This window comes from Brachionichthys hirsutus, unplaced genomic scaffold, assembly GCF_040956055.1.
Source record: "Brachionichthys hirsutus isolate HB-005 unplaced genomic scaffold, CSIRO-AGI_Bhir_v1 contig_245, whole genome shotgun sequence".
Classification (NCBI taxonomy): Eukaryota; Metazoa; Chordata; class Actinopteri; order Lophiiformes; family Brachionichthyidae; genus Brachionichthys; species Brachionichthys hirsutus.
In genome coordinates, this window is record NW_027180450.1 from 86,452 (window position 1) to 111,423 (window position 24,972).

Sequence of the window (24,972 nt, forward strand, 5' to 3'; positions counted from 1 at the left end):
GATCGATCCCGCTAGTTGTTTCCGTCTGTGACGGAACGGCTTTGAGTTTGCTGAAGCGTGGAGAGTGATCTCGGATCAAGCACGACTTCCATCGCTTTTCAGATCAGATTCTCATGTAGTGAACGTTGTTCCACGGACGACTTTAGACTCACATCCAACTATATCCTGAACTCCTCTGCGGTTTTAGAAACTCTAACAAACATCTAAACCTAGCAGTGGCCAGAATCTGCAGATACATTTGTTTTGCTCAGTTCACTGTAAATCTTTGAGCATATGCTGCATCTTTAAGCAGTAGAATATTTGTATCCCTGTAAAGTACTACCATATGTGACTGCACTCAACCTTGGAGTTCGGATAATGGCCCGGAGAATTATTGGCCAACACTAATGAGTAAATGCAAAAGCAAACAGAGTGTAAGTATAAACACACGTGTACATTTTACCACAGAAACACAGTTAAATGCACACATGTACAGCAAACTTTATATCCTCCGTGCTGATTATCTACCAGATGTATGCATTTCATAATAGCGGCGTGGGAAAGCTCTCTTGCCAACATCTGTATACATAAACCTTCTGGTGGCAAACATCATGTAGTTTACTATACTGATACTGACATACAAGCTGACCATTTAATTAAGTATCTTAAAGACAGAAGATTTGCACCGATCAGCAACTAAACACACGATTAGAAAAACCTGATGTTGAAAGTTTAAAAAAAACCATTCCATAAAATAATTTGAGGCGAATAAGAATTTCAACACATTTAGTGTTGGAGAAATCAGCAGTTCTGAGGAAACACTCCAAATAATGGAAGCTGGCATTTAGCATTCAGTGTTATTCCCTGCAAACGTCACAGGTAACATGCCAAGTGAGTGAAAACCTCTAAAGCAAAGCTGTTAAAATCGGTTGATTATTGTCATTAAACTCACTGCTTAGACTCAAAACCAACATTTTATAGCTCAGCTCGGAGGTTTTCAGCTTAAAGGGACTCCAACAAGCTGGTTTGATATATTTCTACAGGCTTAAATACCGGAGAAATCTCATTTCAGCACAACGTGGGACTGTGTGTGTGGGACCACATTTTCTAAGAATTACAAGAGGTGGAGGTCTGCTTGGGAAAGCAAGTAAATACTTGAGGAGTGGTTAATGATGCCAAACATATGGCTGTGAAAGGAACACTTTGCAATATTTCCAGCGGTGCTCGAAAGCCCGGAAATGTCCAGAATTCCTATTCCAGATCAAGTGAGATTTAAAACTTACTGGAAAGGTTTTGTGCTCTACAGCATCTGATTTTCCAAATTAACATGTTGATTATTTAAGGGAATAAAAAAGTATTATCCTGTAGTTCCTTTATGAATTTAATGTTAACAAAAAATACCAACAAATCACAGTCTCTTCCCCTCAAAAAAATGATTGGGCCTTATTTCTCTCTCTTTACTCAGAAAAACTCTGCAAATACTCAAATAACTGAGCTCATTTACTTTGGGGAGGATGATTCAAATCTTTGATCTCATGTATGACTGTGATGATGAAGATTAAACCTCAAAGGTTAGTAAATGGCCCTTGAGGTGGGTTTGTTTCTTCAACAGCGCCGTGCCTTTCCATGCTTCTTGCACGTGTATCCAAATGAGCTCATTTAAAATAGCTCTCTTTGGTTAAAAAGCTTGTGACAGTGGCCCATAAGAATGTAAAAGCGTCTGAGGTCATGACGAATCGCTCTGGATGAAGGCCGGCTTGCCAGACAGCCGCCAGGCTTAGCAAGGGTGTAAAACGTGAGCCAGCTTCCTACAAATCAGAGCCTTGGGTGCAAAAAAGTGAGGATTCCTGCTGCGATATTGTGATGGATTAAGTGAGTAATGAGGAACAAAGGAGGAGTCAGACAGGCCAAGGAGGCCGGGTATTTTCAGCATCAAGCTGAAAACCTTTGTGCATATATGGATCTGTTGCCTGTTTTGCTCTGTCTACGTGACTGATATGACTATCTTTCTGTGTGTCCTGCATTCAGAGGCCCATAAGCGGTGTCCAGTAACATCTCCGACAATAGAAAGTGTAGAATTATTTTCCCTTTTCTATCTTCTTTCCTGTTTTTTGACTTTTTCACGGCGTGCTAAGGCAAGTCACACTGAGACGAAATTCCAAAGTCCCTTATGTCCATTCTCTCCTTGTGCAGGATCAGTCAGTGGGTGACGCAGGAAGATCGTGCACTTTTAAATTAAATTGTGGCTTTTTCTTTCATTTTTTGAAAAACATATATCTGTTTTGGGTTTATTTATTGAGATTTGATCACAAGTCACTCTAGAAGTGTGATAATAAGAGTTGAACTGTCATCCTCCTACTATTTTCACTAGACAGTTGGATATTAATTTTAGAAGTCCATAGATGGCACCAATGTGTTTGAGGGTTGGAAGGTAGCATGAACAGCAGGAGCCTCAGTCAGATCCGTGACTCCCCTAATCATCGGTCCCTGGGGAATGACAGCTCAACTCCTGAGTAGCAGGGGGGACTAATTCTGTCCAGCTGGAGACTGGCAGCAGTGACAGATCCTCCATATGCCCAACAGATCAGGCTCTGGTGCTCATATGACTCTTCTCTGTCTATCCAGATCCTCTTTCCAAAACAGATGCATGGGAAAAAATATATTATATTAGCTGTAAAATGATGATGCCAGCTGATTTAAATGTGCTCAGAGATGATGTGATAATTTAAGACACCTACTTTAAAGTAACCCTAACCAACCGACCAGTCAACCAGCCAACTAACCAACCTGTCAATCAGTCAGCCAGCCAATGGAAACAGGTGAAATATAGCATCATCTGGTGAAAGTAACAAATGAATCAGCTCCTAAAGTCGGGTGTCTTGTATTAGGAAAAGACAAAAAATAAAATTTGTAGAAAAGTTAAAGCATTAAAAGGAACAAATTATTATTATAAATTTATATGGATCTGGAAAGGTTAGTGAACTTTGAATATATTTAACAAATATGTTCCAATGACTGCATCCTGTCTGGGGAGATACAAATGTTCCAGCATTAAAAAAAACAAGGAAAAAAAAAAACTACTTTTCTTATTTGCTTTTAGTACTAATGGCTTTAAGGCAATGAGGCAAACACAAGGCAAGCAAACAAAGACAAGAGACTGCTGGGTTACTGTGTTCTGTCTTTATTCACACACAGGTTTTAAACTCGATCCTAAAAGCCGTCGTGCTCACGAGGCTTCAGATGGCCTTGCTTTTCCAGCTCAGGTTTCTGTGCATACATATTTGTAAGAGCCACTCAAGTGGTTCACATGACAGCTTTATTGAAGCTGTAGAAAGACAGGCAAAGAGAGACAAATGCCTGTTTGCCAGTCATTATCACTCAAATGAGAGCTACCCCAGAAAGGGGCAGATGCACGCAGGAGAATCTTGGTTAGGGAAAAAAAAGGAGTAACTTTTAAATCATCTCAAGCAAAATCAAACAGAACGGAGTCTAGTTTATAACAATACTTAGTTCTACTTAGTTTTTAAAAAATACCTAATTAAGAAAAAAAAATGTTTCAGGGAGTAGAAGAGAAATGTGTTACCTGTCAAGGTATTAAGTCCAGAAAGTTTGGGCACACATCCTGCCACAGACCCCGACCGTAGCCACTCTCACACAAAAGACATTAAGCTGTCAACGTGTCACTTACCCAGCATCCCCATTCTAAGCACTCCTGCACTGGTATTATTGTGGGCTCTAAAGAGTTAAAGTGAAGACTGGCCTGGACATGGAGGGAGACGACGCTCAGGCAGGAGCCTTGTGTTCACCTATTCATGGTAGCAAAGAGGTTACGATCCCTGAATGATTACAAGGTGAAAGGTCACCAGCAACACTTATCGATCACAAGACGGAATGGACATTTAGCAGGCACCTCAGTCTAAAGGGAGATTATGCTAAGGCTCTTCGGAGGTCTCTGTTGGGATGAGCTGGAAGGAGCACAAATCAAAATTCAGCTATGTTAACACGGGACCAACTCTTGTCTTATGACTCTTTGAAACAGTGAACCATTTGTAAAGTTGCCACAGACAGATCTGTGTGTGCGTGCGACCAGCCCCGAATTCATTTCATGCCGTTTTTGCGGTCGTCTGGAGCACATCTCGTGATATGTCACATTGGAGCTTTGACCCAGACATTTCTTTGAGATTCCTAAAGAACAGGGCCAGCAGGGGCATGAAAGATGCGCCCTAGAACAGCAGACACATTCCAGAAGGTTTTCAACGTTAAATCAGAATGAGTGATGATCTGTAAATAACAAATAAGCAACATCTTAGCCAAAACGCCACGACTACATTTGGAGATCGGAAAACATAACCATTTACAACTCTATTTATTCGATAAATGCCTGGCGAACATAGTAGGTTTTTACATACGGTACATGCTAACAGATGGAATTTGATGAAATTTGGAAGAAGGGACGAGCATGTTACAAGCAGGAACCCATTAATTTTTTGGAGTGGATCCAGAGAATGTAGAACATATAAAATACTAGAGGGAATAATATGAATTTATGTACCCGAGGAAAAAAACTCTTTTTTTTATCAGTTTAATGTAATTGAAAGCGCCGTCTGCAGCGGAATGTGCTCCATTGTGTGCCCTTTTTTGTTTTTTAGTTGTAGCTTATGCTGTTTTATGATCTGGAGCCTAATGCCAAAAGTTGAATTCTCAACAAGAGATAAAATCCCCATAAATATCTGAAATCAGACGTAAAGATGGATACGCCTCCTTAAGGGGAACCTGCTGTCTCGCATTTAATTTGTCTGCTTGTGGAAAATTACATGTGCAATTCATTAGATACAGACTTGCTTAAGATGAAAGGCCACTTTCAGGATGATAAACACAGGGTGCCTTGTGTGAAGACGTCAGAAACTTGTCAGTGGGTTTGCATTTTTGAAAATGCCGGGACAGCATACCGACCTCTGATTATTTGCAAGTTAATTTCTCATGTTTTGACAATTGAGTTAGTTTTCTCCGGACTCACAGATATTTCTGATTTGGCATGCGAATTTTAGATCAGTGTCATTTGCATCGGCTCTTGGTGAATGCACAAACAGAAAATACCCCCCAAAAATGCCACGAAGAGCATCAGGATTGTTGCTCAAAATCCCCCGTGGATTGACTGAGTTTAATTAAAAATGGCTAACCCACTGAGACATGTTAGAGCCACAAAAAGAAGCAGACTCACAGGAAATGAAGGCCCACCAGAGAATAAACAAACAACATACCATAAGTTCAGGCACCCCAAGAGGAAGTTAAGCCACCAGAGATGAGACCAATTTTAAGGGGCACTAGAACATAATTTAAGTCCTCATCTGGAAAAGATTCATCCGGAATGTGTTTTTTAAATGCAACTTCTGGTCTGCTTAAAGCTCATTTTTACTCCGTCTCCATACGAAAATGACTCAAGGCACTCAAATTAATAAAGACAGCTGCGTCACAACCAACAAAGAAACACTGATCACAATCAAAAGCAGATTGTTTGCCCCCCGTGTAGGGAGAAAAGGAGGAGTAGCAAACCGGCCTGAAAGTCTGCAGTGTGAAATCAGACACTGCCCAGCATTGATGCAGGAGTGAATCCCACAATGTGTGCAAATATTTGTGCTCGCCACTTTGGGAATCCCAAGTTTTGCCAAATCCGGAGTTCTGTGAGCGACAGCTCTACAGGGATCTGCTCCTCGTCGCTGCACAATGTCAATGGGCACTTGAGAGTGCAGACTCATTGTTCCAGCTGGGATGTTTAAGGCTATGAAGGAGATGAGTGTTTGTTCAAGTTCTGTGCTGAACAATCGCGTTTACCTTCCAGGTGCAGCTTTAAAGCCCTGGCAGTAAACGGGACATTAGGAAGTCAAGAGCGTGCATCAAGTGGGCTACTCTGAGTCTTGGTGAAAAGTGCTAGACATCCTGCTCAAGTGATGATGAGGCTGAAGGGAAACCGAAATAATTAAAGTGTCTGTTGATTAGGGTTCCACTGACGAATCAGCAGACAGCTCACGGTGTTGAAAGCTCATGTTTAACTTAGCCGTATGTGCTTTTACCTTTACTTTTGTGTCTTGACATTGTGTTCTCTACACAAAATAGAGACAAACCAACTTGCCATGCAAAATTATTTACCATTATTTCGTGTAATGCTACAGACTCATACTAATATTGCTGGATCAATAAAACAGAGAGGGGGTGTCTTATATTAAGTGTCAAAAGACTCATTGAGAGAGTTCACGAGTTGAGAGGAGAGGAGAAAGTGAGAACACACCGAAGGAGAGTGCAGCATGGTGGAACGAGCAAAGTAAACAAGTTTGGCTGGAACTCGCTGGAGTCGCTGGGTTTAGGAAAACATTCCAGAGTCTCCGAAACAAGCGGCCGTGTGAGAGTACAGGGGCAGAAACAAGGAGACTTATAACATCGGTGAGCAGGAACAGTGCTGAAGGGTCCCAGGTAATTCAATCATAGATAAGGCAAAAGCTTTCACCATCTCCAGTGCACTTGTGAAAGACGACTACCAGTCACCCATAAACTGGAAAATCAGTCAGAGTGACCGGAAGAAAACTAATAAACTGTTCATTACCAGAGCAATACGACATAATCCTTACTGTCAGGAACCCAGCCAGAGCTTCCTGCTCCACATAGCTCCACCCTCCTGCTCTCCTCTCGCCACGCCCGTGTCATCAGCTCATCCGCATCACCTGTGCCGTTCTGGACACCTGCTGCTCATCTCCTTTGGGAGTTAAGGCTTGTAAGTGGATTGCTTTGTCAAACAACAGATAAAAAAGATCTGGCTGCATGACACCTCAGCAAACTGACCCGAGTGGGTTACTGTCCAGTCGCAATGCTATGATAATAAATCCTCATTTAGGTTCTAGAATTAATTTCAACATTTTAAATTTCGAAGAAAACCGCTAGACACACACACACACAGATGCTTTTGAACTTGATTAAAAAACTGTAAAACACAAACACACAATAATAAAAATCAACAGATGAGGCAGAGAGAGAAAATACGGTATGTCCCTGGCACGTATCCCACAGTCATGTCTCGTCGAGCTCGGGTGTAATCTTATAGTAGAAATCTTATAGTCGACTCTTACCCATGATAACACAGTAAAAGTCTGTGCACGCTGTTAGGTATGCTATGAATCAGTCTCACACACACACGCACACGCACGCACATACACTTTATGATTGTTGCAGTAGTTTAAGTATGGCACGCTTTCCTCAGGAGGCGCACATTGGCTTTCATAAAATATTTAAAACCAGATGACAGGAAACACGTACTGCTCTTGGCCTACTTTTTCAAATTCTCCCGACTTGGATGGGATGCAGGTACAAAAGTAGACTGTGGAGTTATTCATCTGCCTTGATAAAATAATAAGGAAGGTGCTATTTATAGACACACAAATTAAACAGCTTGGCCTCAATGTGAAGGCATACTGAGAAGCAACGGGCTAAATCTGGCCCACCAAACGGGTAAAGAGCTCACATAAAGCTGCTGGGGTGTCCAAGTCATCACAAGCAGATCCGATTGAACACTTCATGTGTTGTGATTCAATTTTCTAAAATTCTAACAACTATTACTAATGAACGGATGAAGTAGGTGAAATCCACATTTGTGCGGAACCTAAATACTAAAGTATCTGTTAGTGTCTTGTTGGAATTCCACACCTTTGGCCTAAAAGGGAGAGATGAGAATAATATTCCAGCTTTGCCCTTTTAACAGTTTCATTAAAAGTGTAAAGACTGCTGAATTTTTTTATATAACCCATTAACTTCTGCTAAACGAATGGGGAATTAGCGACTCTCTAGGGTCATACGTTTGCAAATCTGATTGTTTAAACGTAAGCATCTCACCAGCCATGAACCTCCCTCTCCGCACGTCGCTGTATTTAACAGCGAGCTAAGTCCCAACAACCTGACCTGAACAGTATTTGTTAGAAGTCATTTATTACATCGTGCTCTCTACTTCAGCACTGACCAGGACCTTTTGTTTAGGAGGGAAAGTTATGTCGACTCCTTTCAAGATAAACAAATCAAGCCCACCGTACCATATGTGGCCTGTCTTCGTGGATGAAGTTGCTTGAAAGCAGTTCTATTAATCCATTTTCTATACTGCTGCTCTTATTTAAGAGATGACAATCTGTATTATTTAAGAGCGAGGTAGCCGGGGAGCTGGAAGCCTATTCTGAAGCACTCAGCCCAATGTGTGTGTGTGTGTGTTCATTAGTTATGCATGGGTAAAACCGGTTCTCAAGCAACTGTGGTAGAATGTTAGAGAGAATGTGCAAACGCTTCCAGCAACACAACCAACCAACAAAACACCCTGCTGTGGCATAGAGTACAAAATAAAGCTAAATAGAACACAAACAAGTCAATTATCTTAAACAATGGGTCAAGAAGTGATTGAGTCATTCTGTTCGCATTGATCTGAAGTACAGCATCCCCTAAGCATCCGCTGAATGCTGTCTATTGATCTACCTCGAAGCGCATCACTTACTGTTGCTAAAACAATGACAATGCCGTTTCCCCACCCATATGCTATGCACCATGTTAAATAATTCTTAATGGAGATTCCAGCTGTACATTCAGCACGCAAGCACCTGCATGCATGCAGGATGCAGGTTTCTGCTTTCGTCACTCACCTGCCAGTCGACTCTCTCGGGTTGTCTTGCTGAGTAAATCTATGGCTTTAGAGGTTGAGGTCCTGATGTGGTCGCTGAAAGACCTCTGCAGCAACAGCAGCCTCATTGATCGAGACATGATGGTCAGGGTCGACTGGAACGTTCTTCGTATCGATTAGATCAGATAGAGTTTGTATGATTTTTAGCCTCAAAAACCTGCATGTTTTTTGTTTTTTAAATATATAACTTGCAAAATATCAATCTTAAAGTAAACAATGATAACCTCTCTCTCCTCTCTGTGCTATAATATTCACTGGTCTGGCTTCGCCTACCTTTACTTTATCACTCTGTTCTGCTCCACCCTGGACTGTAGTCTCCTGTCTGCTGCAGCAAGCATTAGTGCAGCAACGGCTGGGATACATCCAGCCGATGCTGCACTGCTCTCATATTCTATTCTGCCAGTGTGTGTGTGTGCGTGCGTGTGTGAGTGTTTTCTGACACAAGCTCCAGCACCCTCTGTGAATATCTGAGTGCTTTAAAGTCACAAACACCATCTCTCCATCCTCCTTTTTCCAGTTGTTCAGACTCACTTCCCCTCATGCACTCACTCACTTGATCCTATACGATCCATATAATTACTATATTCGTTTTCCATGCAAGAGTGCAGATATTATTGTAGTGTGAAAAGATCAGAAAACCTGCACGATTATCACTTATTTTGCTGCGTTGGTCCATTTATCACATAAAGTTGCCTGGGAACCATGGCAATTATTGCCATTTCCAGACACAGCAGTGCAAAATAGCTCTGTTAACCCCACCTGTTCAACTCCAACTGCAGCTGGAGAAAGCCAAGGACTAGCTGGTGAACATGTAGAATCTAAAGAGTCAAATTTGCTTCTTGTTAGTTGGTAGAGTCCAAATCAGAGCTAAAACCAAAGTGAATTCATATTAGTTCAGGAGCTAATGAGTAAACAAAAAACTACTTGCGTATTCGCTGTGTCATGATGTGCTAATTTCTGTTTTAAGCCAGAAAGCCTAGGGAAATGTACTGCACAGTAAAATAACTTTAAAAAATGTCCTGTCGAATAAATATACTCAACATACAAAAAGTGGCAGCGATTTATCTGAGCGTGACGAGTGTATATGTGTGTAACTGTGAGCAGCATGTGCTGTTGAGATTGCCCATCATTACATTCCACACTGAGCTCACACTTGAGAAAGCCAGTCATACTAATTGCTTCAGCAAGTGAAGGTAATGTACCCAACATTGACTTGTTGCAGCCGGCTGATAGCATTGTGCTCGATGTGGCCCATTGACTTTATGGTCGCCTGAGGTTGGCTGAAACTGATAAGACCAGCTTCCCGCGCCTTTGCTTTTCACAATCCTGCAAACAATGTTTCTGTAACGCAATGGCCCCTTTCACAGCGTCATAAATGAGCATTACGATGGGATGCAGGAAAACAAAGTGATCCGAGTCACTCAAAATACAAATCGAGGCCGGTGTTGATATCCTGACAACATATTACTGTAACTTGTCCACATCTAGACCCAAGATGAAGAGGCAAAATGCCCCAAGAGGAGTGAAAACAATGAAATATCAGGAGATACATCTGACTTCCACAGAAAGGTGGGCAAGAGAGAGTTACCTGCCAAAATACTAACCTAGAAATAGAGACCAAGGGTGAAAAATAGGTGAAGGGGTGGACCATGGAAGGACTTCAAAAGCTGTATGTAAACAGTATATGAGAGTCAATCCTCACAACGTCTGTGAAAACAATGCCCTATACTCTATTCGTTACAGTATGGCCAAAAATGTGTCGGGATGTTGAAGTATGTATGAGTGGGTGTGCCACAAATGTGACTGTAATTGTGTGTGAATCCCTTTGATCTGACCATCTGCTTGATGTCTTAATCTGCTATCAGGCAAGCTCGCTCAACACCACTGCCCTTCTTTCATATAACTCTCCATTCTGACTGGTCCCATCACACCATCTGTGTGTGTGTGTGTGTGTGTGTGTGACTTAACTGAAGAACTAAATATACAATAAGCTATCAGACACCCTGAGCTATCAAAACACAACATTTCCCATACATACCTTATTCAAACAATGAGTTTGAGACAAACCCCTAAACGCAGACAAGAATGGAATGAACCATCCAGGAGAGTCTTGCTGAGCCAGGGCTGATTCATTAGCCTGGGGACAGCATGCAGACCTCATCCTGTCAACACTGGGAGATTTACAACTGCCTGTTTGTGGATGAAAGTGCCTGCTGGATTCAGATTAGGCATGAGTCCTGGTCAATAATAAATCCCAGTGAAAGTGATAATCACAAGAGTAAGGAGGGACCTGTACAGGTGCTCCTCAAGGCATTAGTGAGAAAACAGAGTATAGTAAAACCTACATAATGAGGTTGATCCTTGAAAAACAAATAAATAAATACGATATTGGCCCATTTTCTAATAAGAGCACTTCTTGATTTTCATGCACATCAGGGGATGAAAAATAAAGCTCAATAAAGCTCATTTTTTTCTTTCAGACTTTTGTTGCTGCAACTCTGTAAGTTCAGCATCCTGTTGTAAAATTCCCCCTCGTGTAGTGGTTTCCTGTTCAGAGTCCTACAGCTATAGGGAGATAAATTCCCCAAGAAAGAACTCCCAAATCGCTTCAGGAAGCAAAGTGGTTTTTGGTCATGTTCTTTAAATAAATTGGTGAAACAAAGTAGGTTTGAAAAATGTTGGTTTGCTCTAAATGACTCTTTTCTACTCTTAATGAGCTTATTGTTAAACAAAAGGGACACTTGCTGATAATCACAATGATTCAACCAGAAGTCTGTAAAACAAACAGATGCCCACATCCAAAGTGTTTGAAACATACAACGTTTGTGGACTTTTTGAAATAGCAAAACATCAATTACATCCATGCAGATTAAATTTTTTTTTTTACCCAAGGGAAACATCTGCATCTGTAAATGTATTCACTGAGAGGTTCTAAGTGTGAAATGTAAATGGAATGAGCTACAACATGTTACAGTGCCAGTCTCCACACAGGAAGCCAGGGAGAAAGTCATATTAGGAGGGGAGGTGTCAAGGCTGCTGGAGGCTGACGAGGGGGATGCGAGGAATGTGACCTTGTACAGAGACAGTTCTCCTGTAGGTACGGTGTAGGAACAGATGGCAAAGAAAAGCGGGATCAGGCATATTCAAAGAGCTGGAACAAGCAACAAAAACAGAAACATCAGTCCTGAGCTGTCATTGACTTTGGATCCAGGGCATGGGAGCTTTATTACATCTGTGAAACCGCCTTCTCTGATGAGTGCAGTGTCTTCAAAGCACATGCTGTTACACAGTATAAAGGGCAAAAGTATGAAAGCTAACCAATTCCACGGTGAACTTCTCTGAATTAACAGGAAATTGGGAAAATGTGCTCATTTTCCAGTTTCAAAATGTGTCTTTCATACAGAAAAGTTTGAATCATGGGATGAGTGAATGGCCAATTCCCAGAATCCATCTGTGATGAAATAACTGTTAGCAAATCTCAATGAACTGAAACACGGATTTTCAAGAAGAGATGAATGACCGTAAAGAAAACATGAAGCAGGAGACAAAAGGAAACCAGCCAAACGATGATTCACAGGAACCCCCCCAGACGTTAGAGAACCCCTCCCATACAGGACTCCAGTGAGGCCATAAAACTACTTCCTGTTCACTTTTTCTCGGCTCCACCTTCAACGGAGGCCAGCACTTTAAACTCTATTAAAGTCTACGCGTCCAGACAAAAGGGTCCTACCCTAACCCTGCTCTTCATTGGTTGGCTTGCCTGTCATTGTGTTCTGTTTATATATTCCCACTGGTTTATATTTAGATCAGGAAGGCACGGCATGGTGCCTCGAACTTCAGCTACAATCAAGGCAAAAAAAGAAAAAGAAAAAAATGATAGTCCATTCTTAGGTCCTGAAATCTCTGGTTGTGTGGTGTTGACAAGAACTGGGACCGAGGACGGCCACACGTTCACTGTGGCCTTCTTCTGCAGCCTTCTGATTGCAAAAGACATTTTCAAAATGATCCGCTAGGTCAATATAGCACGTCAATGGTTGTTTCTTTTTTGCTCTTCAAGTTTATATCATTTAGTATCTAAACAGCATTTGGGTATTAATGAAAGACTCACTTCATTGTGCCTGCATTCATCCCATTCCCCAGTCCTCCAGCAGCTATTACTGAATACTACATCTTCCCAACAATCAACCATGGCGTCCTAAGGAGTGAAGGTACATGGGATGACTGTAAAGAAGGCCACACAATAAAAAACAAACACAAAAATAGAAATGTACTGCCACTCAATCATTAAGAAATAGACGTGAAATATTTGAATGCCATGTATTGATACGTTATCAATCCCTGTCTTCTGTTAACCTCTTAGCCTTTAGACTGTCCTTCACTGACATTGAGTAATCCGGTGACCTTCCTGGAGGATGCGAGGTCACAGCACCAAACAAGCTGTTCCGAATGATAAACACCGGCCAATCTGTCTGACAATATACATCTGACTTGAGGTGCTCTGGTACAAAAAGAACAACAAGGATACAAAACTGAATGAATGTGTTGTGTTATATTAGCACCTCCGTCAAAGGCTAAACGTATGATTTCATGGTTAATGAATCTAATTTTAAACTATTACATTCATGTTTGGTGAAAGGCTGATAGTCTTCTGAAGTAAAACACTAGAAATAAACTTAAATCCAGTAATATGTAATCAATGATTAATATAATACTTTTTCCCTGACATGCATTTAATTGTGCTTGAAAATGGTCAATGCACAGATAACAAGACAATGATTTCGGTTGCCCTTTCTTTACGCTTCACTTTGATGATTTAGCAGATGGTGCCTAACTGATTATAAGGAGAGCCATGCAGACTGCATGAGAGTCCTTATCATCATGCAGGATAATATGAGTAATGCCATTCTTTTCATTCCCATGCACAAGCTCTCTGCAGCTCTTGTGATGCTTCTGGCTATAAGAGCTCCATAAATAAAACACTATTAAACAAAAAGCTGTCACTTTTTATTTAATTTTGCAGCATGTCAATATTTTCTCTTTATGTACATGGAAAGTTTTGACACTGGTTACTAACTAAAAGTGCAACCAGAGTCATCAACTCTGCTCTTACAGGAGGCTGTGGAAGCATCTTCTTGATCGACGGTGCGCGTCCCTTGTAGCCAAGACAGTAAAATGAGCCGTCAATGAGCTGCCTTTCATGATGGGGCAGCAGCAGGAGCCTTTTAGGGCCGTGGTGTGTGATGTAACAGTCACAAATGTGTCATTCCCATGGGCTTAAATGGTAGCGATACAGAGGGGTCTTTGATGTGACACAATGAACACTGGGCTTTGTGCCCACCCCCAAAACATCACCACCTCCCATCAAACCAGCAACCCCCTCCAGGAGCCAGGGTGCCATCACACAGGGTCCATAGATGGAGATTACATAATGTGCTGACAGGAAGTCATGCTGAATTAATTGAATAAAAAAAAAAAAATCACATAGAATATTTCACCTCTTGGAAGTTGGTGCTGAGCATGTAGTGATCGCTGAGCTTGTGCATACACAAGAAAGAAAAAAACATACCAACAGCTTCTGAGCATTTCCCATCAGCGGTTTTCAACAAGTGCCAGTAAATAGAGAGACAGACCGACAGACAGTGAGTGAGGACTCCAGGCGTTGAGAGGGCAGGGGGCAGTGGGAAAACCTCGTCCCTACGTCGAGCCACCTCCTGGTATTCTACGCTTGTGGACTGACAACACAGGGGGGGGGGGGAGTTAATGAACACCGCTCCCCTGCCAGCTGTCTGACAGTAAGCTTGTCCATCCATCGTTTGTCGATGACCCCGTGCATTACCAGCAGATTGCTGACAGGGAGGTCGGAGCCACAGTCATGGGGGAGTCGCCACAGACTTAATTTGTCTTTAAGAGCCATGAATAATGACGGCGACGGCAAGCGTTGAAAAGCGATGACATAAAATATCAAGACTGTGAAATTATGAAGAATCATCATTGAAGGCTAATCACAAAACTACATGTATGTATGACTTTTTGATTTTAGCAGACATTGAGGGTAAAACTTGGAAAATATACGTCAGACATTTTGGGCGTCGGATGTGGCAGCCCGTCGGGCCCTTATCTTTGAAAGGCGACTGGCTTGCCGGTTTGTAGACGAGTCTAGGATCTTATCTATTCAAGCATCCAGAATCTGATAGAACCAGAGCCTCTCCTCCACCCCCCCCCCCCCCCCACCCCCATGTTGTCTACAGTGGACAATGCTATTAATCACCTCTTCACCTGACACCAGACTAGACAGACACCAGATGAACTGCAGACCAACAGTGAGTCAAAATGTAGAAGAAAAAAAACCACAGCAAGGACTCACCAGCTTTTTGTTTCTCAGGAATTTTTGACTTGTCCTGGAAAAGAAAAAGAAAAGACAAATAATTTGCAGAGATCACGTAGGCTTGGTCTGTGTCATCCATTAGTGTGAATAAAATCATCCTTTCAGAAAATTGCATGAACTAGTCCTTTTAGTATTGAATTGAATAAAAGCAACTCTGTTCAGCACATGAACCCACAGAGACAACCCGAACTAATATTGAATGATTTAAAGTGAGAACAAACAGCATAATGACACAACCTCCGTGAAGAGCAAATCACAGCACATACCTCATGCCACAGTTTCTCAGCATTAACAAAATGTAATAAAAAAACAATCAATACAGGATTTGTGAGAGAAATCGAGCAGCTATTTCTTTGGTGTGTGTGTGTGTATGTGTGTGTGTGTCTATGTTGGTGGTGTGTCTGTGTGAGGGTGGGAGTGGTGGGCGTGGAGGCAGTTAGTTGGAATGCGGAGGTCTCTTTTTGCTTCTGACTTTCGACCTCAGGTTCCCTGGCAGACGTCCACACCCTGATCTGTTTTAATCGCTTCCATGGAACAGAGCAGGCAGGGAAAGGAGGATATGGCGCATTCTCAATAATTTAATCGCTTTATGCAATGCATTTCTACATGGGATAAATGCCTCCTCCTCCTCCATGTTTGATTTTTAACACTGTTAATTTTTGTTTATGTGTATTTGGATGGTAATGAAACAAAGGTTTCCACAATCGCATTAGATCTTCAAATGAATGAGAAAAGTCACCCAGTAGAAACTTCTAAATGATCTTATACATTTCCAGAATTCCAGAATGACTCCAATTCATTCCACTTTTCCTAAAGATAAGTGGGTAATAGATAACCACGGCAGAGGAGGATTAATTGAACATATGCGATTACAGTCCACCACCATCTCCACTCCTAGCCAACGAGAGAGGCTTGACAGAAGAATGTTATAAAAAAAAATGTTATCACTCCAGAAATGAAATATTTGCCAGATGAAAGAGTGGAATTTGGATGCTGCTGGGAGAAAATATGCAAGCCATGAATAATAATCCATGCTAAACTTTCTGTATCTGTAATGGTACTTTCTGTACCATTTGATCCAATGAGATGAACAAATCCGACTTCAATTTGCTATTTAATTTATTATGGATTGTATAGTATGTTCTGTGTTGAAAACAGAATGAATAATCAAAAAGCAGAAATTTCACTACAGGCTCTTTGCATTTACGTCTCAAATATCAAGCGGCCCCTTCAATTTTATGATAAAGCAAACCAAAAGCTGCAGACAGTGTGGTGAGTGTGACACAATGCCTTAATCTATGTGGCAGATTAACACTGGATCAATTGCTTTAGTCCCAATCTAATCTGTCTCTCAGATTTTTAGATGCCAGTAGGAGAGTTCTCTGATTTGCTCTGTAACCCACTTTATCTTAAAGTCCATCTGCTGAGGTGCATGTGTGAGCGTATCTAAGTGTGTGATCACATTTTTGCACAAAACGGGCGGACAAAAAGAGCATTTAATCACTTTTAGGGTCACGTTTCAGGACAATGTGATTAAAATTCTCCCTGTGGACAAATAGCTTCAGGATTTACTGTTGATTAATGACCTAAAAAAAAAAAAGACACCACAGAGAAAATACTGAGTCCCACTCGCGAGTGTTTTCACAGCACCACGGTCAGACCCCCCCACCCCACCCCCGCAGCACCACACCCCCACCACCTCAGCATGTGTGTCAGGTGTCCTCCAGCGAGCTGTGAAGCACACACATCAGCTGCCTCGTTTATTACCACTAATTTACTGCAAGTGGGATGTGTGGAGGCGCAGGCGTGTTCGTCTTACACATGCATGTACTGTACGTGTGCAGTGACCAGCAAGCATGTGTCTGTGTGGTGAAGCACTTCAGGGCCATTAGTGCCATCACTGATACAAGAAGCAGTTGTATCTACTTTCATTATGAAACACTTTTATGCTCCTGTTGTACATCCGTCGCATCGTCTATCAACCCGTACATACATGCCTCATTACATCTTTATAGTCAAACTTGTTACAACTGCAGGAGAATTTGTGATATTATATGCAGTGAAGACAAAGCGGTGGTAACAGTGCAGTCAGCATCTGTCTGTGAAGCCATCAGGTTTACATTTAAAATAAGAATGTGAAGGTTTGGTCTGCGTTTTTCCACAAGTATGAAGCTGACCAAGGAATACTAAACTCTACAGACACATTTTAACGGATGGGGGGGGGGGGGACCTGTATTTAGGCTGTTTGATATTCAGCCAGTTTTTTGATCACCAATATTTTTCCAACAACGTGTGCTTGAGGGCAAGATGTTCAAGCTCTTTCACAGCAAATCTGAGCAATCCGCCGTGCCTCTCTCAACTCCACCAATCTCAGCCTCGGCCCCTCCTGCAGTGCAGCTGCAGTGTGTGTGTGTGCGTGTGTGTGTAAGAGACAGTGGTGTGTTTGACCACCCATGGTCTGTACTGACCAAGGATTAGGGGGCTCAGGCTAACCCAGACCTTTTTCTCCAGCACTTAAACCAAATAGCTAAATTGGTTCAGATGGATTACGGTCAAGTAAGCTGGTGGCTCCAGCATTTAATGTCTAAGGTAACTCTGACACAGGGAAGAAAGATATTGTGCATCTGTGTGTGTGTGTGTGTGTGTGTGCGTGTGTGTGAGTGTATCAACAATACACAGCGTTTTTTAATGCTATGGTATGAATCAGGTCTGCCCTGCACTTGTTGAAGAATTTATTCCCCATGCTCTGTCGACCCTGAGAAAACCGTGGGAAACAATTTAATTTTAGAGCTTCTCATTTCGGAAAAGTCCACTGACCCCCCCCCCCCCCCCCACCCGCTGCCGTTCTCCCCTGCATCCCCATTCGTTACACAATTTAATAGCTTCCATATGTCTTGCTTGCAGATTGACAACAGGAGGTGATGCGATAATATATAAAGGTGTAATGATGCATTGGAACATTTCCTGCATCAGGTGTGTATTATTGTCCAGATGTTGGATTGAACAGCTATTTGAAAAGAAAACAACTCCGTACTCAATATGACGACGCTTTAAAATCTCTCACTAGCATTAATTGGTATTATTTGTGAAGCTAAAACCCCAGGCAAAGCCTATAGCATGGCTAAGTGCTGTTTTAGCCTTAAGCTGTGCTTGGAGGTTACCGTGCCATCTGTGCACGTACATAGACACAAGCTAAGATCTGATCTGCATGATGTGACATTGACTAAAATAGAAAAGTGGCTTTGCAAACGTTCATACAGTCATACTCTTTTGTCCTTATTTACAAGAGGAAGCCAAAGCCTCGGCTTTCTGGTTTCAGGAAACATCTGGCGAAGTTTATGAAACTAGCTTTTACCTCAATGAGATTAGATCATTTTTACTTCTTCCCTAAAGGCAAACTACGATGGTAAGAATAAAAACACATCAAGTTATTCTATCCCTGTATTTTTACATTAATTAACAGAAACAAAAAGTGCCACCTGTTCCCACTCTCCACCAGGTTGAACTTGTGGCTTATGGACTAGCATTAATAGGGATACGCCATGTGATCCCAACTGCACCAACGGTCCTAGCCTGTGGATTAGCAGCTCACATTTTTGGGAGAGATCGGAGACTGGCTAACAACACAGAGGGATTAGACTGTCCTCAGTGGAAGGCTCTAGTGGCCCCATTGCAGTCCTGCAGCAGACACACAGTTTAGCCACTACCAGCAGGACCAGTGGAGGATTTTCAAATTTCTTTTATTTCTTTATTTTTACTTTCAAGAAAGAAATCCAACGATTTTGCATTCACCACTACAATAGAACACCGACTGCTGGGTAATCTGACTGTAAACACATGTTTTGCACAGATATAGTTTCAAATACTGCAATAATGTATTTCACTTTCGATGGAAAAACAAATGCCTTTAAAAGGGCGGACAGATCGCATGCCATCATAAGCCTTTAAAACTGAAGGCACTCAAGGGTGCATCAGGTCAAGTAAGGTAACTTCAGGCTAACAGTAATACAAATAGAGATAAATAAACAGAAATGTGCTTTTCTGAAGCGCTGCTTTTTAATAAAAGTCACATAAATGGTGGATGGTGTCGCCTGAACTGCGTCTGGGTTTGTGATGAATCCCAATGTATATGTTTCTGCATCTATTTATGCGTGTGAGAGTGCCTTCAGTGTGTTTGTTCGCTCTGTGATTTATCAGTGGGCTGCATGCATGTTTCCAGAAGCCTGCATTTTCCAGTCATCCCTAAGATTTACTGTCAACAAAGCGCCATCATCCTGAAGCTTTATGTGACGTTTGACATTGGCAAAGGTACTAAAACAAAACAATTATGTGTATCAATTCAGGAAATCTTGACCTGACAAAATGATATGTTTACGATTAATAGGTCTGATTCATGTGGAGACTTTCAATTCATAAATGGTATAGTTTGGGCTATTGCTCTGCTGATGATCATCATATCATAAAAAAAAACCTTTTGAAGGTTATGCACCTCTCTCCTCTTCTTTAAGTGCTTCATGCGACGGGTATAGCCTTGAATCCACAGGAAAAACACGACTTCCTCTTGGGGGTTGAGGAGAAGTTCATTTTCCACATCCTGTTCCAAACACCAGCCTTTTGTTTTTTTGATTTCTTTTTTTCTTACCATGTTTCTTTTAAACCACAGCAGGGCTATGTTTGTCTCCTTGTACCATCTGTCCTCAGCAGAGGACGAACCTTGGGGACAATGACAGTCGCACAAAGTGGCCAACGTGGCCGTGACCAGAGTCTCTGGCGCCCCTCATCAGAATGAATGCTGGTTGTTTCATAGCTCGGTGACTCATGCTACAGTCTCTAAGATGAATACATAATCATCCCTGCTGCCAACGCATGAAATTGACGATGTCTCATTGAAGAGAGAGCAGGAACAAATGTAGAGATAAATAAAAGTCTGAAAAACAAATAATTGTGTCTTTTGTTCTGAAAGGGACAGAAGGCAAAGTTTGAATAAAGGATGTTTTGGGACAGTGAGGCTGCCAAAACGGAAGATGGAGGAAGAAGAGGGCAGAGATCTGCCAGTGACCTTAACATGCAAACCGCTGCACTTCTATTTTCCACCAGACCACAGACAGACAAAGAACTATATACTGTACATACAAAAGCAACTGACAGGCAATTAAGTCTTTCTGTCAGCCTATATTTAAATATTTCTCAATAAATTATTTTAAAAAAAATGCATTTCAGTTGAATTCAGACATGGAAATTCAGCTACCAATATCACTGCTTACAGGATACACTAGTAGGGCTGAACGCCTGATCAAAATGGCAAGAAGACAAAGTGCAAATTGCAGGGTGCACAATTGATCATCATCATTGTTTGTGATTATAAAGTATTGCGATGCTGCAGAGATACCGCTGCCTGCCAGATGTAATCTTCAGGTATGAGGGAACATGCTTGTTTAGATCAGGCTTCAAAAAAGAAAAATCACTTGGTGATTAATTGAAAAGGCAATTCCCCTAAAGCAGTGTCAATGTAAGTTATAGTTTATGGGTTTCTTTTGTTAAAGCTGCACATTACTCAGCACTCCTGTCAAAACTGCAAATCCACCAAAGGCAATGACAGAAGACATGTTTGGAGCGCTGCTGCCATGGTGACAGACTTAAAGGTCCAAACACGGGGCCAAAGGTTGCCCTGTTAAAGAATTTTTGCGACTTTGAGGATGAGGGAGGGTACAGGGCCTCCCCTGTTACAATATACATGACATGAGAAACCCTCCTGTGTGCTAAATGTACAGACAGCAAAGGTCTGAGCCTTGGTCAGTAGCTGCGGTCTGAACGCGCTGCACTCAGGGTGAATGATATGTTGTTTCCGACTGTAACATTCCAAGGAAGGTGGCCGGGGGTCGGCAGCCTCCGCCCACCTCTTTGACTTGGCACATCCTCTGCAGTCACAAAGCGCCAAAAATAGTCACTGAACAAATGGCTCACGCATCGCACATGACTTAGGTTTGATGCTCCAGATTAGGCACCAAGACAAAAGCATGCCAATCAATCAATTTCCTCAATAAATAAATCAGTAAAAGGTTTTTAAACAATTACCAACTAACGTGTTGGCAAAACTTCAGAGCTGAAACAATGAATCATCTGACTTATTATTCAAATTGTAAAAGTAATATGTAAGTGTGATTAATAACTAGATTTGTTATTTGGAATAATCAGTACTGCAAAGTACAATTCAGTACTTTTTTCGCCCTGCAAAGTACCTCAGTACTTACGGTGGGATGGGACTTGGTTTGGGGACCGGAGGGGCATGGTTCAAATCCCAACCCAGACAAAAAAATATGTCTTGGCCCCCGCATATGCATGCGTGTGGTGTGCCTTGTGTACTAACATACAGTATATATGACAAATAAAGTTCATCTTGAAAGCTAATATTAGCACAAAATATAATATACTGTATAACTAAATTAGGACTCAATAGTCGTACCAACTCAGACGAAAATGAACCAGTCAGAGAACTCTGGCACGTTTACAAAGATGATGGAGATTGAAATGTTTCTTAGTGTTTCTCCATCCCTGAATTGAATTATTCAATGGGGCGGCGGTGGTGCAGTGGTTGAGAGGGTTGTCGTATGATTGAGAGGTTGGTGGTTCGATCCCCGGCTCAGGCACGTGTGTACACTGTCGTTGTGTCCTTAGGCAAGACACTTCACCCACACTGCCCGGGCGTGCCAGCGGCAGACTACGGTTGAAGTGTAGCTGCTGTAAACCAATTCTACCTTCGGGTACAAATAAAGTCACCTTTTTAATAAGTCTTCCAGTGATGAAAAAGCCACCTGTTGCAGAATAGGAAGCTACACAAGGAAATAACACTGTACGACACCTGCCACACCAAGCAAGTAATGGAAACTTGCCCAGACAAACAGAGTGGGCAAAGAATAACAAATCCACCATGAGAAAAAAAAACCACCTGCTGTGGCCCAACATCCGCGAGACGTTCGCCCCAAATTCAATGCAAGAATAACAACCACCTGCTGAAGGCTAACAATAGCCACCAGCTTATCGAGGGAGGAGCCAAGAATCTATTCACAAAAACCAAAAATACCTTATACAACAGCCAGTATATACTGTACATACAAAGTGCTGTAAGTGTTCACTCATCAACAGCAGCCACATGCTGCCACCTCACATTTATTATTGTTGCATAAAAGAAAGAAAGGCAAGCATGCACTTGGTACAATAACACTAAAGTGTTATAGTGAGTGCGAGGAGGTGTCAGGAGGACGGTACAAGCACAAGTATTAGTTACCTCTTCCATAATCCATCATGAGATGGAAGGAATGCAAATGTACCAAAGATAAACAAATCGTTATTCAGAGCCTTTATAAACATGAAGTCCATAAATATTTACCACAAAAAAAAAATGGTGAGCGCTCCTCTGCGAGCATCCAGAAGATATTAGATGAGACACTCAAATCTTTTCTGGCACTGACTCTCAACGCCAACAAAGGTTTGCAGCGCTTTAATGCGTCTAGAGATACACATCCACAGTACACAGATTTGTAAATACTGGCAAGTAGTGGTTGTTATCTTTGTTTTTCATTCATATAAATTCAGACGTCGTTCTTTCCCATCTGACAATGAAAGCTTCGGTAATGGTCTCAGTACCTGTGTAAGCTTGGCTCAATGAGGCAGGGCCAGATAAATACAAACGTAATTGTACACCCTCTTTCCAATTTCTTATACATAAAAAAAAAGAAAAGAAAATATTTCAAGAGTTTACTCAGAAGTTAAAACAAAGTATATAGTTAAGTTTATGTGAGTGAATTAATTATGTTTTATTTTTAAAAAAAAAGTATTTCTAAGTCAAAAATCAATTTCCCATCTTCAGAATTCAGAATTGAACCCACATTGAGAGATCTATGCTGTTATTTCATTTGCAACTTTAAGACTGTATTGCAAAAGGCCCGCATACTTTTATGTTACTCCTCTCATAAATCATAGGAATCTGTAGGAATGTCTCTGTTGCCTTTAAAACGGGATGCACTCACCACTGGCTTTCTGACACAATGTTCTTGCTGTCTTGTGTAAACTTGAAAATAACTGCTTGTTGGAAAATGCTGTTAAGACATGTTGAAAGGCAATATATGCAAATAATAATGAAAAGGCACAGCACATATCTAGTGATTCAATATCTGGTATGTTTCCAGTTGTTGTTGTTGTTTTAGCTTTGAGTTGGTATTCACTGATCAAACTATATACAATACAAGGTTTGTTTTCAGAGTATGATTTGATTATTTGTACATGTTTATTCACTGTATACATCATTTATTTGGTTGTTTTTTCATAAAAATCCATTACTGGTCACCTCAACCGTGATTGATCTGCCTTGTCATTTAAAGGGCTTGTGTTGTGTAGCAAAACAAAACAAAAAGATTACCGGTAAGTGGGCATCACAACACCTTGAGTCTGAAAGGACTCAATAGTCCCCTAGTACTATTAACCACTGAGAAGCTCCTTCATGAAGGCATCATTGCTTCAGCTCAGTCAATCAGCTCATGGGGCCTCCCCCCGTAAAGAGCTCCTATTAGGTGTAGTGAAAGCACTGTTTACCTAAGCTTAGTGGGTTACCGTGGGTTACTGCAGGAATGGAAGTTGCCCACAGACAGAACATGTCACACATCATAGAGTAGCTCGCTCTCTGTCCTTTAAATCAACTGTGACGCACGACACGAATAAAGCTCTGCTCTAGTGAAGTAAAAAACCAAACAAAAAAAAGCCGAGCTCAATGCAAATATCAAGCAGGAATTATGAGACATAAGTCAGGAATGTGAGAACATTCCGAACTTTGTTTTGTTCTGGCTTTTATATTTTGCAACAGAAACATCTTTATCTGCATTGAGCAATATCCCATTTTGTATCGCAGGTGGTTGAGCGGGAGGTTGGGGGTTCGATTCCCGGCTCCGGCACACGCACGTGTACACTGTTGTTGTGTCCTTGGGCAAGACACTTTACCCACATTGCCTGTGTGAATGTGATTGAGTGAATGTCGGTGGTAGTCAGGAGGGCCGATTTGGCGCCCTCGCCCCAGGCTAGCTGCGGCTACAACAGCAGCTCACCAAACACCGATTCTTGTCATTAAAATCCCTTTTTATATCAGTTCCATTCTAGCACCGACTTCTAAATGCCTGCTTGACTGCTCAACCCCCGGCGACTGGCCTCGTTCAATTTGACCTCTTTCTGAAGACAATAGCATAGCAAGGCTGACAAAGTCATTAAGTGAGCAAGCAAGGGGTTTGTGGATGTACGTCTCACTTGAAGGGTGTCCCCCCCAAACCCTTGACCTGCTTTTTCACCTCTAGACCCCCCCTTCTGACCCCATTGTTGGGGTGAAGCGGCCTCGATCTATGGAACCAGCTAATTATAGAGTCTTAACGTCTGCTTGACTAAGCCCACAGTGCTGGAGTGCATTCCTCCTAAGTGTGTGTGCGTGTGTGTGTGTGTGTGTGTGCGTGCGTGTGTGTGTTTTCTGTTTGGTTTTGGGGTTTTTCTATTAAAACCTTTGGACAGCTATGTCCAATGTTCTGAACTAAAAACAATGTACCTCCATTTAATCCTGTTTAATCACACAAACACGAGAGAAGCCAGATCCCTGTAAGACACCTGTAACGGTTTTGAGATCTTGAAGAAATCACTGAGGATTACATTTCTTGTATTTCCTCTGGATTTTATTTGGTAATGTGAAAACTGCGAAAACTGTAAGAATAAAAAATGATCCTCAAAAACCTGCTGATGAATTTTAGAAACAAAACAAGAGCGAATGAATGGGAATAAAATGCTCTGTTGATATTTCTGTACTAAAATGCTTTCTTTCCAGATGGTCACCTCCTGCTGGCTGACTGTGGTGTTTTGACGTATAATGATACGA

The 24,972-nt window shown here is 41.7% G+C and overlaps 1 protein-coding gene across 1 annotated transcript in view; it reads right to left on the minus strand.

Moving 5' to 3' along the window:
• LOC137914989 (rho GTPase-activating protein 7-like) overlaps positions 1-24,972 on the minus strand; it is a 53,459-nt gene that overhangs the window by 22,046 nt on the left and 6,441 nt on the right. Inside the window, exon 4 of the mRNA XM_068758466.1 lies at positions 15,048-15,081. Coding sequence (XP_068614567.1) covers positions 15,048-15,081 — 34 coding nt within the window. The remainder of the gene's footprint in view (positions 1-15,047; positions 15,082-24,972) is intronic.